The 14,383-nt window shown below is 42.9% G+C and overlaps 1 protein-coding gene across 8 annotated transcripts in view; it reads right to left on the bottom strand.

Annotated features, from left to right (window-relative positions):
• Positions 1 to 477: 477 nt before the first annotated feature.
• The window catches only part of STAMBP (STAM binding protein), a 28,103-nt gene continuing 14,197 nt past the window's right edge, over positions 478 to 14,383 (bottom strand). For all 8 annotated transcript variants that reach the window (XM_084901298.1, XM_084901299.1, XM_084901295.1 and 5 more), the window contains 6 exons: positions 13,837 to 14,200; positions 10,596 to 10,720; positions 9,559 to 9,696; positions 3,804 to 3,916; positions 2,834 to 2,933; positions 478 to 1,127 (listed from right to left, as the gene is read on the bottom strand). In XM_084901298.1, coding sequence (XP_084757424.1) covers positions 1,071 to 1,127; positions 2,834 to 2,933; positions 3,804 to 3,916; positions 9,559 to 9,696; positions 10,596 to 10,720; positions 13,837 to 14,200 — 897 coding nt within the window. In that variant the 3' untranslated portion in view covers positions 478 to 1,070. The remainder of the gene's footprint in view (positions 1,128 to 2,833; positions 2,934 to 3,803; positions 3,917 to 9,558; positions 9,697 to 10,595; positions 10,721 to 13,836; positions 14,201 to 14,383) is intronic.

The following is a 14,383-nucleotide window of genomic DNA, read 5'->3' as shown; positions in this document are numbered from 1 at the left end:
CCCCACCTGTGCAGAAGAGTAAAAAAAACAATGCCATTATTTCCAGGCCACCTAAGAACACAAGCCCATAGAAAGAAAAGCACAGGATCAACTGCAGCTTCAAACACCTTCCTAAATGTTGCCCAACTCAGAAAAGAATAATCAACACAAAAAATTGGGGGGGGGGGGGAGGCATGGGAATGCAACCATTTTTTGGAGTGTAACCTGGAACTCCAAATAAAGGCTCTATTATCTTCACCTGAAAGCTTTTAGGACATAGCGGGGAAGTTGAGACAGCACCAAAATGCACAGATGACTCCACAGTCCTGGATGATGGCAATAGGTGTACAAAAAACACAGAACAATTAAAGGTGAACTGGGACACACCTGCATGGCAGTACATCTCAAATTTCATATTCCCCAAAACTAGACCTTTTAGTCAGCCTGTTCAGAACGAAGCTTGATCAAACAGATTGCTCTAGTGCACACATGAACAAATAAGTTAATTGCTTTTTATTGTAGAGGAAAAAATATCCTGAAATATTTGTTAAATAACATATTAGTAATTCCCAACAAAGTCATCCTTCAGGGTTGTCAAGCTCACCATCTGGTCAGACATAGTGAGCTGTCCCTGGCTCTCATAAGAAACTTTATTAACATTGCCACAAACCACGGGAAAACCCAGAGATTTTCTGAATGGCTTCCAAATTTCTGCAAAGATGCCCTTAATTAGTCCAAAGGTAAAAAATAAACAAGTTGGCAGAGAAATTAGGAGAGCTGAAAGAAAAAAAAAATGTTAACAAGAACAAAGAGTATATTAACGTTCTTTATACCCTTCTTTTGAGTACATTTTTGGTCACAGGCAGACTGAAAAGTTGCTTTAGCATGATCGTGCTATTTTCCAGACTTGCCTAAAAATATATATCCAAATATTTCTTTTCAAACCATAAATTGAAAGAGTTCTCTCCCAGGTGATACTCACTTTCTGTTCTGCCTAAAAAAGCTTCTGGAGCTTTATGGAAAGTTTAAATTAAGGGGCTACAGTACACTGATGTGGTTTTAGAGTTCTTGACAGGTGTTGGGACTGAATCTCATCGCAGGTCTGTGATGGTCACTGTCCTGTCCACAACAGTCACATGGCTGCAGCTCTGAAACAGAGAAAAAGAAAGAAAGGGAAGTCCTAGAACATTCTGAAGTCATTTTTTAACATTTCTTACTTTAAAATGCTCATTCTGGATAGCAGTTCCCAGTCTGGAAGCCAGGTTGCTACTTAACTGGCAGTTACGGTAAAGGGTCTAGAAATCGTTACTTCCAATGTGGGCCTATCTATCCTCGTTTATTTTTCAAGCGTATCTATACTCTAGAGTCATTCAAAAGGCATATGTGAACCTAAAAGAATTGCTGACTTCATTGCCATTTTTTTGGGTCACTATGTCAACCAGATAACAAAGCACGTGCAAAAGGAATCTTTTTAACTGAAAACCTGACATTTGGGGGACTGCACAGTCTCTGCTTTAACATCCTGGCCCCTAGACATTTATTACTTTCCAAGGTGGACTAACCTGTTTTTCTAACCTATACTTTTCTTTAAGGGTTTTTTAACCTAATATTTTTTCCTTTTTATTGAATTTATTGGGATGATACTGGTTAACAAAATCATATAGGTTTCAGGTGCACAATTCCACAGACTAAGCTATTTTTTTTTTTTTTTTTAACAGATCTGTCAGAAAGTTGTTCTCATTCTCAGCTGGAAACTGTCATTCCAAGAGATCTAAGTTTTAGTTCTGAGTCATAAGAAATGCACCCAATATCTTTTTATTCAACAGTTCTTCTAACGGGAAAGCCAATTCTCAGATTCTCCCCGGAGTTTCTCTTCTAAACACCCCAGTTCCCTTTACATGACAATGTTCTGAGTCTCTTTTCCATATTGGTCACTTTTTAGTGAACCCTAAGAAATAATACTCCATGGCCAACATGGAGTGGAGTGACACTATCACATTAGATTAGAGGGGCATACTGCAACAAATTGAGCTTATCAGCAACTGAAACTTTTAATTCACAGAATTCAACTTAGGGGAAAAAGTTCCTAAGAAGGTCATAAAGTCCTATTATCTAAGTAAAATTCCACAATCAAGCATACTTTACTTATTGTAAGTGGCTTTTCCCCTATGATTTCAAATCTATTATTGAAGTACTAGAGGCACAGTGCGCGGATTCGTGCACAGGTGAGATTCCTCGGCCTGACCTGTGGGGATCTGGCCGAAACCAGCTCTCTGACATCCCCTGAGGGGTCCCAGATTGCGAGAGGGCAGTTCTCGAGTGACACACCCCAGAATCGGGCTCCCTCCTCTCAGGTTCCGGGTGCATTGAGCGCCTGCCCCCTGGTGATCAGTATGCGTCATAGCTACCGGTCAGAGTGTCTGCCCCTTGGTGGTCATTGTGCATCATAACTACCAGTCAGACAGTCAAACAGTCAGACAGTTGCTTAGGCTTTTATATATATAGATAGGCTTAGCAACTGATGTTGATGAAGAAAAAAAAAAACTAACAGTTAATAAGCCAGCTTACTGCACTAGGTATTTTCTGTATATTATCTCATTTAACCCTCTCAATAACTCTACAAAGTGGGAATTATTATTATCACCCCCATTTACAGGTAGAAAGCTGAGGCACAAGAAGGTCAAAGATATATGGTTCTTAAGTAGTAGAGCTAAGACTCCAATCTGTTTCCATCCCACACTGCCTCCCATGTAATAGGACGATTTGGGAAGAGAGGTGATAAGATTAATCTTCTATGTGGGTCAGAAAGGCAATGCACCTCATCAGCCCTGAATCCTCCTACATAGATACATACACAGAAGAGTGGTGGATCCTTGCTGTGTGGATGAAATCCTTTCTGGCGACAGGAAGAAATCTCCTCTAGTCCATGGTCAGTTAGTTTAAAGAATCCAGTTCTGGAAAAAGAAAAAGCAGGCCCAGAATCAAGCAAATGTGGCCCCCCAATCCTTAACACACACACACACACACACACACACACACACACACACACAGCAGGGCAGAACTCATTCTGAGACCACCTTAGAAGTATACTGGCGGGTAAGTCTCTTCTCTGGTGAATGAATCAGAGTTAGAGAATGAGTCATCACTACACTAGTTTGCTAGGGGAATTCACAGTAAATAACAGGATTTAGAATGAAAAAGAAGTTAACATTGAGATAATGTTTGATTTTAAAATTCTCTAATCTGACATAAAATCTCTTAAAATTCCTATTGCTTCAAGTCAAACACTTCAAATTTCATATGTCCTTTTCTTAGAAAAGCACCTAGCCCTAGCTGGTTTGGCTCAGTGTCAAACCAGCTAAAGCGTCAGCCTGTGGACTATAGGGTCCCAGGTTCGATTTCGGTCAAGGACACATGCCTGGGTTGTGGACTCAATCCTCAGTAGGGGGCATGCAGGAGGCAGCTGATCAATGATTCTCTCTCATCATTGATGTTTCTCTCTCTCTCTCTCTCTCTCTCTCTCTCTCTCTCTCTCTCTCTCTCTCTCTCTCCCTTCTTCTCTGAAATCAATAAAAGTATATTTTTTTAAAAAGAAGAAGAAAGAAAAGTAAAGCACCTAAACTGTTGCTTGGATAGTTTTTCAAACAAACATACCAGGTTTATCAGGATATGAGACTTAAAGGAAGTCTCTTAGAGCAGCCAATTAATACCACAATCTATATATTTTATAGAGAACAAGGTCTTAGTGATACAGACCCTTTCCTCTGAGGCTTTACCCCACTGCCTCCTTATAATGCCCCCCCGAACCATATCCTAGTACTTACTCCTGGAATTTAGGGGAGCAAACAATGGCTATTGACTCCGGCAGCATCAGCTGATAGGAGCAGTGTGTGTGTAGGTCAACACTGGAGAGGAAGGCAGTCTGTGTGGGATGAGTCTGAGAAGAGAAAAAAGTCAGAGACACATGCAGTTAGAATACACAGCTAACCCTGGCCCATGCAGGAAGGTTCTCAGCAGCTAGCTGGCCACAGTCTCCTCAAGTTCAAAGCCACTGCAGCCATGAGGGGTACACCTGAAGTTCATGATAAGTAATGAACTTCTTCTCCAGCAGTGTAAACAACTGTTGTCTAACATGAGTACGTGAAGAGACTCATAATTCCTAACTGACCATCACGACTTATTTAACTCCTCACAGGCTCTCTCTGCACAGAGAGGCATCCGTTCTGGAATAGATGGAACAGCTGCCCAACGATACTTCAACATGGTAGACATCAAGGACTTAACCACAGTTAGGTGAACGATTCTTCCTCCTGACAGAGGTGCTAAAAGGTCAAACATGAGCCTGGGGCTCTAAGGCAAAAGGGGCAAAGGCTGTCCAGCGATTAAAGCATATCATCCAAGGATATAAGAGGCAGGGGTGCCTGGGGTTTCAGTGGGCAGTGAAGTCGCACAAAGGAACCTGTCTTGTTTAGGAAAAGGACCATGATATTGAAATGTGAGGTTAGAACACCATTAAAATGTACACTCCGTTTATCTCATTTGTTCTCAGTTATTGAATTGTTTAATTAAGCATTTTTTTTTGTATACAAATGAACAGCCATATAATGATACATGTTCACCTTTGAGGGGGTGTGATTTTAGAGAACAAGAATAGAAAAAGCCCCATATGACTCAAAAAGTCCACCGACCTTCACTAACAGAAAAGCACAGAAAATCTATGTATATTTGACCAGTGTTTTCAAGCCTGCCATGCAAAAAATGAAGCTCCTGAAGAGCTTGTCGAAAGCACAGGCCCCTGTGCTCCACCCCTAAAAACATCCATCCTGAGAAAAACTTCTCTTTTTTCCAAAAGCTCATTAGCCCTGGCTGGTTTGCTCAGTGGTTATCGAGTGCTAGCCTATGGACCAAAGGATTGCTGGCCAAGGGCATGTACCTTCAGTTGCTGGTACAATCTGTAGCACTAGTTGGGTGCAAGCAGGAGGCAACCAATTGATGTGTCTCATATCGGTATTTTTCTCTCTTTCCTCCCCTCCTTCGCCCTCCCACTGTCTCAAAAAAAAAAATCAATGGAAAAAATATTCTCGGGAGAGGATCAAAAATAAATAATAAATAGCTCATTAAATGATTCTTCTGTACCACCTTGTCTGGGAAGCACCACTCCACAGAACACTATGGAAGAGATCTGCAGGACAGGAACGTGTTAACTGTGACATAAAGCCATACACAGATCTTCACTGGGCGGGTATGGATTTTGGTGACTACAGGGAAAAACAGTTTGTACCTGACAATATGATCCTATAGACTGCTAAGGACAAATTGCCTGTACCAACACATTTTACCCCATAGTCAGAGCCAGAAACTCTTTTTTTTTTTTTTTAAATTAAATTTATTGGGTATCATTGGTCAATATGAACACATACGTTTCAGGTGTGGGTTTATATGTTACAAGATCTGTACATTGCATCACATGCCCACCACCCAAAGTCGAATCTTCTCAGAGCCAGGAAATCTAACTGGGAATAGATGAGGCCTACGCAGGCCAACCAGACCTCCAATCTAAAGCTGGGTCAACTGGACAGACAATATAGAGACACATATCAGGGGCTCAATAAATAATTGTTCAACTAAATAAAAAACCTTGCCTTGCCCTGGCTGGTGTGCTCAGTGGTTAGAGCATTCCACTCCTGATCAAGGGCACATACATAGCTGAGTTGCAGGATGGATCTTCGGCATTTTCCTCTTGTCAACTGTAAGGTCTGAGCATATCAATGGTCTGCTTTTGTTTATTTTTAATCCCAAGTTAAGATAGGATGGACAGAAATATCAGGGGAAAATGCTATCAATTTAGGATCTAAATTTGTTCCTACTTGGGCCCTTACTGATATTAGAAATCCTTTTATTCATTTGCAGTTAAGTTCTTTCTGAAGTCCAAACCAATTTTCTCCCATCTCCTCCACTTCTTAAACCCCCATCTCTTTCCCACTGGATGGTGACTCTAGACTCCACCTTGCTGAAATCAAGATCACCAAACTGACTTCCCTCAACCTCTCCAAATATAACCTCAGAAATGTCTCTGCCCTGCCCAGGCGGCTCAGTTGGTTGGAGCATTGCCCCATATGCCAAAAGGTTGCAAGACTGATTCCTAATCAGGGCACATACTTAGGTTGCAGGTTCAATCCCTGGTCGGGGCATGTATTGGAGGCAACTGATAGATGTTTCTTTCTCACATCAATGTTGCTCCTCTCTCTAAAAATCAATTTCTTAAAAAATGTATCTTTGACTGAGGATTTTTTTAAAATCTGTTTCTTTCTCTCTGCCTTCAAATCTGTCTCAGAGGAATGAGTGTTTTCTCCCCCATATGAAGATGAATGTCCTTTGTTTAGTTTTGATTTGACACTTCCTACCTCCATCGTACCTGTCTTTCCTGCCCTCTAAATCTCCTCCGCTGGCTCACTGGTGTTAAAAACACATTCAGACAAATACAAACAAAAATGGAAACAAACCTTAAAAATGTTGAGCAAAAGAAGCCAGACACAAAAGAATACATATTATATAGTTCTATTTATATAAAGTTCAAAACCAGACAAAACTAAATATCTCATTATGAATACATTTAGGTGGTAAAACTATAAAGAAAGACAAAGATTTCAGAAGTCAGGAGAGCGAGGAAGTATAACTGGGCAGAAGACAGGATGTGGGGGGTGGGAGCATGCTTCTAGCAATGTTCTATTTCTTAAAAAAAAAAAAAAAAAAAAAATATATTGATTTCAGAAAGAGGAAGGGAGAGCAAGAAACATTAATGATGAGAATAATCAATTCATCAATTGGTGCCTCTGGCATGCCTCCTTCTGAGGATCTAGCCCACAACCCAGGCATGTGTCCTGACCTTCTGGCTCATGGGTCGATGCTTAACTGCTGAGCTACGCCAGCCCGGTTAAGCATGACTATTTCTTGAACAATGTTCTATTTCTTGTAGTTAGTATACATAGATGTTTGCTAACTGGTTCATAATTTAGTTTATGTGCTTTCATATATATATATATATATATATATATATATATATATATATATATATATATATATCTCAAATGTAAAGGTTTAAAAAAAAAACACGCCATAATCAAACCAAAGCTCATATTCAGGTCCTTCATACTAAACTATAAATCAAGCAAATCTTCTCTCGACCTGGCTACTCCTGAAGCCACCAGGAATCCCCTCTCTTTCCTTCTCTTTAGCACTAGGCTCTTCAAAAATGCAGTGTGCATTTCACTATCAGCATAACCTCCATCCCCATTACTCCTTCAGCTTTATAATCTACTCCCACTGCTGCCTAAAACCCACTAAATTGGGGTCACCAGTGACTTCCCCAAATCCAACAGGCTCATCCAGGTGTTCATCATTCTGGAGCTCTCTGCAGCATGTGACATAGTTAACATCCTGAAATTTCTTTTCTGTGTTGTTGTTTATATATATATATATGTTTTTATTGATTTCAGACAGGAAGGGAGAGGGAGAAACATCAATGAGAATCATTGATTGGTTGCCTTCTGCATGCCCCACATTGGGGATCCAGCCCAAAACCCCGGGCATGTGCCCTGACCAGGAATCTAACTGTGACCTCCTTGTTCATAGGTCAGTGCTCAACCACTGAGCCACACAGGCTGGGCCTGAAGTTTCTTCTTAAAACGTGTCTCCTCCTTTGGTTTCTGTGCCTTAGCACTACGCTCATCTTTCTCTTACATCTCTTTGCTTCATTCCTGCCTGCTTCCTATGTCCCCCCAGGGAGCCTGTCCCCAAGGCTTCCAGCGAATCTCTTCTTGCTCCCCACTCTCCTCCAGTTCCAAGACTTCCAAGATCAGCTCTATGCAGAGGTTTCCAGATCTTTCAGCCTTGGCCTTGCTCCCAAGCTCCAGCCACACTTCCAACAGCCTGACAACTATCTCCACAGATTTAATGTCTCACTAGTACCTTCCATTCAACATGCTCAGACTGAACACCATTCATCCCACTTGCAAAATAAGTCCTCCCCCTGGAGCCCCTGTTTCTGCTTATGAGATGATCACTGCCACTCCCACGAGTCATGCCCCAGATCTCTAAGTCATCACTGACTTTTACTCATCATCCTCCTCTTACTCATTCCCCACATCCTCTGGAGTCCTACATGCATCTCTTCCTACCTAAGCACAATGCCATCATCCTAGCTCTCAGAATTAGAATATATAACCACATGAACCTCTTAAATAATCTCTCTGCCTCAACTTATCTTAAAACTGCCTTTTTAAAAATTTTTTCTAAAGCATTGTTTGCTCTACTCAAAATGTAAATTTATACTGTACACCTGAAATGAATATAATGTCAACTATGTTAATAAAAGAAGAAAGAATAACAAATACGGGGGGGGGGGGGTGTGCCTTTAAGAGTCTCTACCAGAACTTACTAAAAAGGAGAACTATTCTGCTTGTCTACCCAATGTATCACTTTAAAGCTTATCTGCTACCATTTCCTGGCATGAACCATAAACTCAGCAAACTGACCTCAATGCTCCGGGCACGTCTGCCTGTCCCAGTGCCTTCCCTGTCACACAGAACTCTCCCTTGGCCCATCTTGTAAAAATTCTAATAAATCATACCAAGTGATCCTCCCCCCTCTGAATCCCACAGGGCTCTCTTCGCTCCTCAAGGCACTTGGCCCATTTTGCCTCCTGTGAGGAGTTATAACTTGTCTCTGTGTCTAATTTCCTTCATGAAACCAGAATCATATCTTACTTAAATCTGTAACCCCTGGCAGAGAAGGAACAAGATTTCTGTCCAATGGGGATACAAAATGGAAGACATCTATTTATGTACTGAAACTGAATAAAGGACAGAGGCACAGGGACTGCTGCCTGGGTATTTCCCAAATCCTAACATACAAGTATGAGTCATCTTTCCAAATCCTGAAGGGAGCTGACGTGTTTGTATGTAACCCTGGCACACAACATGAAAATCAGCCTGGTCTGTGAGAGTGAGGAATTGAAAATGAAAAGAAAGAAAAATTAAGAAATAATCTTTAGAATTATATTTTTACCTGAAAATTACCAAAAGATTACGTAAGATATGCAGATACTTGAAAATCACCTATATTGGTGGCCCTTCTGGTTTACAAAAGGTATATGTTGCTTTAAGAAAAAATAAATGCAAACATCTGAATTAACTTCCTTGGCTCATTTAAAATATTTTGAGCTATATACTTTTAGGAACATACAGACTATGTTTGAAGTAGGCATAGTTCATGTCCTTATATTCTAGGCCAGCATTCCATCACCATTCACACTCACAAGGAATCTGGGACATCGGGAAAACAAGTCCATTTTTATTTTTTTTAAAATAATTAATTAAAAAATTGTAAAGCCCTGAGTAGTTCCCAGAAATCAATACTGGAGCATAAGCAGTAAAGTTTGCTAGGTAAGTTAAGTGCGCATCTCGGGAGACATAATCATCTAAATACTCTGAATGCGATTCCCTTTGCTCTAAGAAAAAAACTGGCCGTGTGCTGACATCGTGAGAGAAGAGACTGGCCCGAGAGCCCGGCATCGCTTACGTGGATCCAGCCCAGCGTGATGAGGCCCAGCTGGTCCTGTATGAGGAAAAGCTCTTCTTCGTTCTCCGTGTTGCAATAATCGGACCCGGCACTTTGCTTGGGGATGAGAACGTGGGTGATGGTAAATTCATTCCTCATCTGTCGATGAAGAAACAGCCCATCATGATTCCCGGGCACTTAGGCAACCCCACTCTGTCCCAGCAGTGAAAAGCTCAACATCTGTGTAAGTGAAGGCCATCCCACCCCAGTCTGCACCTTGCTCCCTGAGTCCCCGCCTGTGGTTCACAACCTTGACTGCTCATGTGCATTCCCTTGGGGGCACTCTGCTGGTCACAGATGGCCACAGCCCCGTGGGAATTTCCTCTGAAGTGAAATGGGTCTGCTGCTGGTTCTCAGGAAGCTCCGCATACAGTGCCATTTCTCTTCCTTTGCTCATGTCTTAAGTAGTTTCCCCGTTACTGCTTCTCTAAGTACCTCTCATCCTTTAAGGCTCAGTCCGAGTCTATTCCGCTTCATACATTTACTCGTATTTATTCATTCAGCAGTGAGTAATGGGTCTGTAAGAGCCTCCATTCAATGGTCTTTCTTTCTTCCACGTTCTTAGTGCTTGTATTGTACATACTATTCAGCATGCTACTTATCTTTTGGTGTGCATCTCCCACCTTGCCAAAGTGCTTGGGTTCTATCTGTGGACACATGTTACGTGTGTCTTAACATATTTCATACCCCCAGGTCCTACCATAAAGCAGGTGCTTGAAAAAAGGTATATAGATAATGACTGGATCTTCCTACCAAGTGTAGAAGTAGGTATTTCTTATTATTGGCATTAAAATAATCAGTTAAATTCAAGGGACTCTGAAAATCAATCAGATACGGTCACCAAATTCAAAGGGACATTGCATTACGCTGCTGTCCGTGGTTCCTTGGACAGAGGGACTGGTACAAAGAGTAACTGACCACGCTTATCTTCTGTCAGAGCTGAGAGAGGCCACGGGGGGAAGAAACAAGTCTCAGCTCAGAAAAGCATTTGTTTTTACCAGTTTTCCACAGAGAATGCCGCATGTCTCCACGCCCCGCGCAGTGTTGGCGCTGGCTAGCTGGAGAAACTGTGGGCAGAGCCTCCCGGGCACCACCATGTGGCGCAGCCCATCAATTGTAGGAGCTGTAACGGAGAAAAGGGAAATATCTGAGACCGCGGGCAGAGACTTCCCAAGCACACAGTGCTGTCAACCCTGGGAGAGCAATGTCCTATCATTGCTCTTTGCCCCCAACTTCAGACAGTGAGAGGGAATTTCATCCTAAATGGCAGAAGGAAGAGGGTTATAAAGTCTCACTTCCAACCCCTGACCATAGCCAATGGGAGTACAAGATTTCAAGAGAAGAAAAGAGGCTTCAGCCCAGCTGGTGTGGCTCAACAGTTGAGCGTCAACCCAGGAACCAAGAGGTCACGGTTCAATTCCAAGAGGTCACGGTTCAATTCCCAGTCAGGGCACATGCCCAGGTTGCAGGTTCCATCCTCAGTCGGGGGCGTGCAGGAGGCAGCTGATGAATGATGTTCCTCTCTCATCAATGTTTCTATCTCTCTATCTATCTCCCTTCCTCTCTCTCTAAAAATCAATAAAGATATTTTTTAAAAAGAAAAAGAAAAAGACTTCAATTATTCAAGACAAGGGTACACTACTACTTAAAATAAGTTTCTTCTGCCCTGGCCAGTTGTTCCGGGTTCGATTCTGGTCGAGTTTCGGGTTTGATCCCTAGTGAGGGGCATGCAGGAGGCAGCCAATCGGTGATTCTTTCTCATCATTTATATTTTTATCTCTTTCTCCCTCTCCCTTCTTCTCTGAAATCAATAAAAAACATATATATATAAAATTTCTGAGCTATTCAGGAATTAATACAAAGAATTAAAAAATAACCTCCTCATTCAGTTAAATTTTTACTTTTATCTTAAATATCTCTTTTATTTTAGATAAAAATATCAAAGGATATGCCTTTCAAAGAAACACACCAGAATATATTCTAGATAACAGAAAGTAATATGGGCAACTACTTACTTCAGAATTTATTAATTTAGAAGCAAGTGAAAATGATAAAACAAAAAAATCCTTCTGGTCCTCATAAAAGGCATGTGCAAACAAAGCAGCTTTATAAGCCTGGTTCAGAATGCCAAGAACGGACCCAGTTCCTGAACACAGGGAGAAAGCCGTGAGAGAGCCAGCAGGCTAAAATCCGGGGGTATCTTTCATGGACACATTTTCATTAAAAAAAAAGAAAGAAAAAAAAAAGAGGATGTTCTGCTTCTGCACACTTAAAAGCAGGATCTGGACCGCTATAGAGGTTACAGTGTCAGACCAGGAGTCAAGCAGTCACGTGGCAGTCTGATGCCGGTATCTGAGGATTCTGAATGAAGGTTTGGCTCAGTCCTTTCAATTCGATAATCACTTACCAAACAGACTCTGTGCTCAGCCCACAGGGAACACAGAGAGGAGTAACACTCAAGCCCTTAGCAGGCAGGAAGTTAAAACCCAGTTACTGACTGATGACTGTACTATCAGGTAATGACCTCTACAGGTAATAAGAGCTCTGGGAGTTTTTAGAATCGTTTCATTGAAGAGAAGAAGATCTGGGAAAACGTTAAGAAATCAGGGAAGGCAGAGATAGAGAAAGGAGATTTTAGATTCAGGGCAAATGTTAACAAACCTCTTTGGATAAGATAGTCCAGGGACTATTCTGGGAATATGAGAGTCCAACTTGACCAAAGCACAGACCATATGTGAGGGAACGGTAGTGAGAGATAAGTCTGCCGAGTATGTGGGAGAAAATCCTAAAGGCCAGGCTTCAGAGTCTAGCAGCCCTGGCCCACTCACATCATCTTTTTAAGCGGATCTTCTGCACAGCAGACTTCCTTAAAGACTACTTGAAAGCATATTCCTACCCAAAACAATCTATTCTAACAATTAAGGTATACTCATCAATTTGAAGCTATTGTTACTTTCTCAGATAGTCCATCACTAGTGAGAGGAGGAAAGACTGCTAATGGTGTTTATAGCTAGACTGAATTATCACCTACTAGCCTATCTAATAAAGCAAGAATATGCTAATTGACCATCACTCCATCACAAAGATGGCTGCAACTACAGCTAAGGCCAAGTTCCCTTAAGGAGCCTTAAAAAGCAATCATCAGAGACCTGAGGGGGACCTCAGGCTGCTCCCCCTGCCCCAGTGCCAGGCAGGGGATCCTCAGGCTGTGGCCCCCACCAGATGAGGCTTGACAGGGGCACTCAGGCCACGCCCCCCCACCCAGCAGGGCTTGACGGGGGACCTCAAGGTGCACCCCCAGTGCTGGATTCAGGGAACTCAGGCTGTGCCCCCACCCAGTGGGGCTTGACAGGGGATCTCAAGCCATGTCCCCCACCTGGCGGGGCTTGACGGAGGACCTCAAGGCATGACCCCGCTCCAGTCTGGGCAGGGGGACCTCAGGGCACGCCCCCCCATCCTGGCACCAGGCCAGGGGAAGTGAGGCTACGGCCCCTGCCCAGCAGGGCTTGACAAGGGTGGGACTGGCCAGGTCTGGATCTAGCCCAATGTGGGGAGCCACCGGGTCTGGGTCTCACTCGATTTTGAGGTGCATGTGGGTGGGCAGGGCCTTGACTCTGAGTCCCGTGGTGAGCCTCAGACTCTGACAGGAGAAGGCTTTCATATACATTTTACTAATTTTCTTTCATCTCTGACACTTCTATTATAGAGAAAGGGCAAATAGCAATTTTGAACTATTTCCTCTAATTAATCCCCTTTTAATATGCACGAATTTTGTGCACCGGGTCACTCGTACACAATATTCACCTGGACTAAGTTCCTTCAGGATCAGGAGGTTTTCAGCCCAGCTGGTGTGAATTCATTAGTGGCCCCCTTTAAAGTCAGCTGTCACACTAAAAAGCAGCAACATAAATTTCAAGTGTCCTTTACAAAGGGCCAATAGTAGTCTCTAGTTCACTGAACATTTCAAATCTCTGTATAACCCTTTTAAAAGCTGAGGGTGGGACTTTCAAGGATATTATTAGTTCTTCCGAAAACTGAACAAGGTCCAGGTAGATTATATGGCTTAAGGAAAGGCCACTTTCATAATACAGGATGCAGTCTAGCGATAGTGATCAAATGGACGCTGTGACCACAGCCTAATGAGTGGGATCATGGAGGTAATCTTAGGCAGAATGCCCCAGAATGACACACTGTTTAGCTGCAGCTAAGATGAGAGAGGGCAGGAGCAAAAGGACTCACTTTCTGAGTTGTGCAATGTTCCAGGTTTCAAGGACCTGTCCACCGCCGGTGGCTTGGCAGGTTTCACGGTTGTATTACAGTCTGAAGGCTGTGTGGGCGCAACAGGCGCCACGGGGGACACAGCCGGGGAGGGCTTCTCCAAGTCAGGCACCAGAGGGCCGCCGAGGCCAGGGTCCACCTTCCCAAACTCCTGCACAATTTTCAGCCGCTCTTTTTCTAGTTCTTGGTTCCGAATCATCTCCTCAAAGGCATGGAACTGTTCCTGCTCCAGCTGTTGCTTCTTCTGTTGTGCCACCCTCTGCCTTTCCTTTTCCATCTCCTGCTGGATGGCCCGGTTCCGGGCAGATTCCTCTGCTTCCTTCTTCTAAAAAGAAAGAATAGGAGGACAAGGCTATTCAGCAGGGGGATTTCCCAAAATGTACTTCTGCTCTGGCCTGATTTTCCAACATAGGATTCATGCTCCCTGAGTACCTCTACACCCATGGAAGTCACCCGCTCCTGTCTATCTAGCCACCATATACCTATTCTTCTCCCATTCCTCTCAGTA

This window comes from Pipistrellus hanaki (assembly GCF_964339955.1).
Source record: "Pipistrellus hanaki genome assembly, chromosome: 12".
Lineage (NCBI taxonomy): Eukaryota > Metazoa > Chordata > Mammalia > Chiroptera > Vespertilionidae > Pipistrellus > Pipistrellus hanaki.
This window is presented reverse-complemented; position numbering and strand designations above follow the sequence as displayed.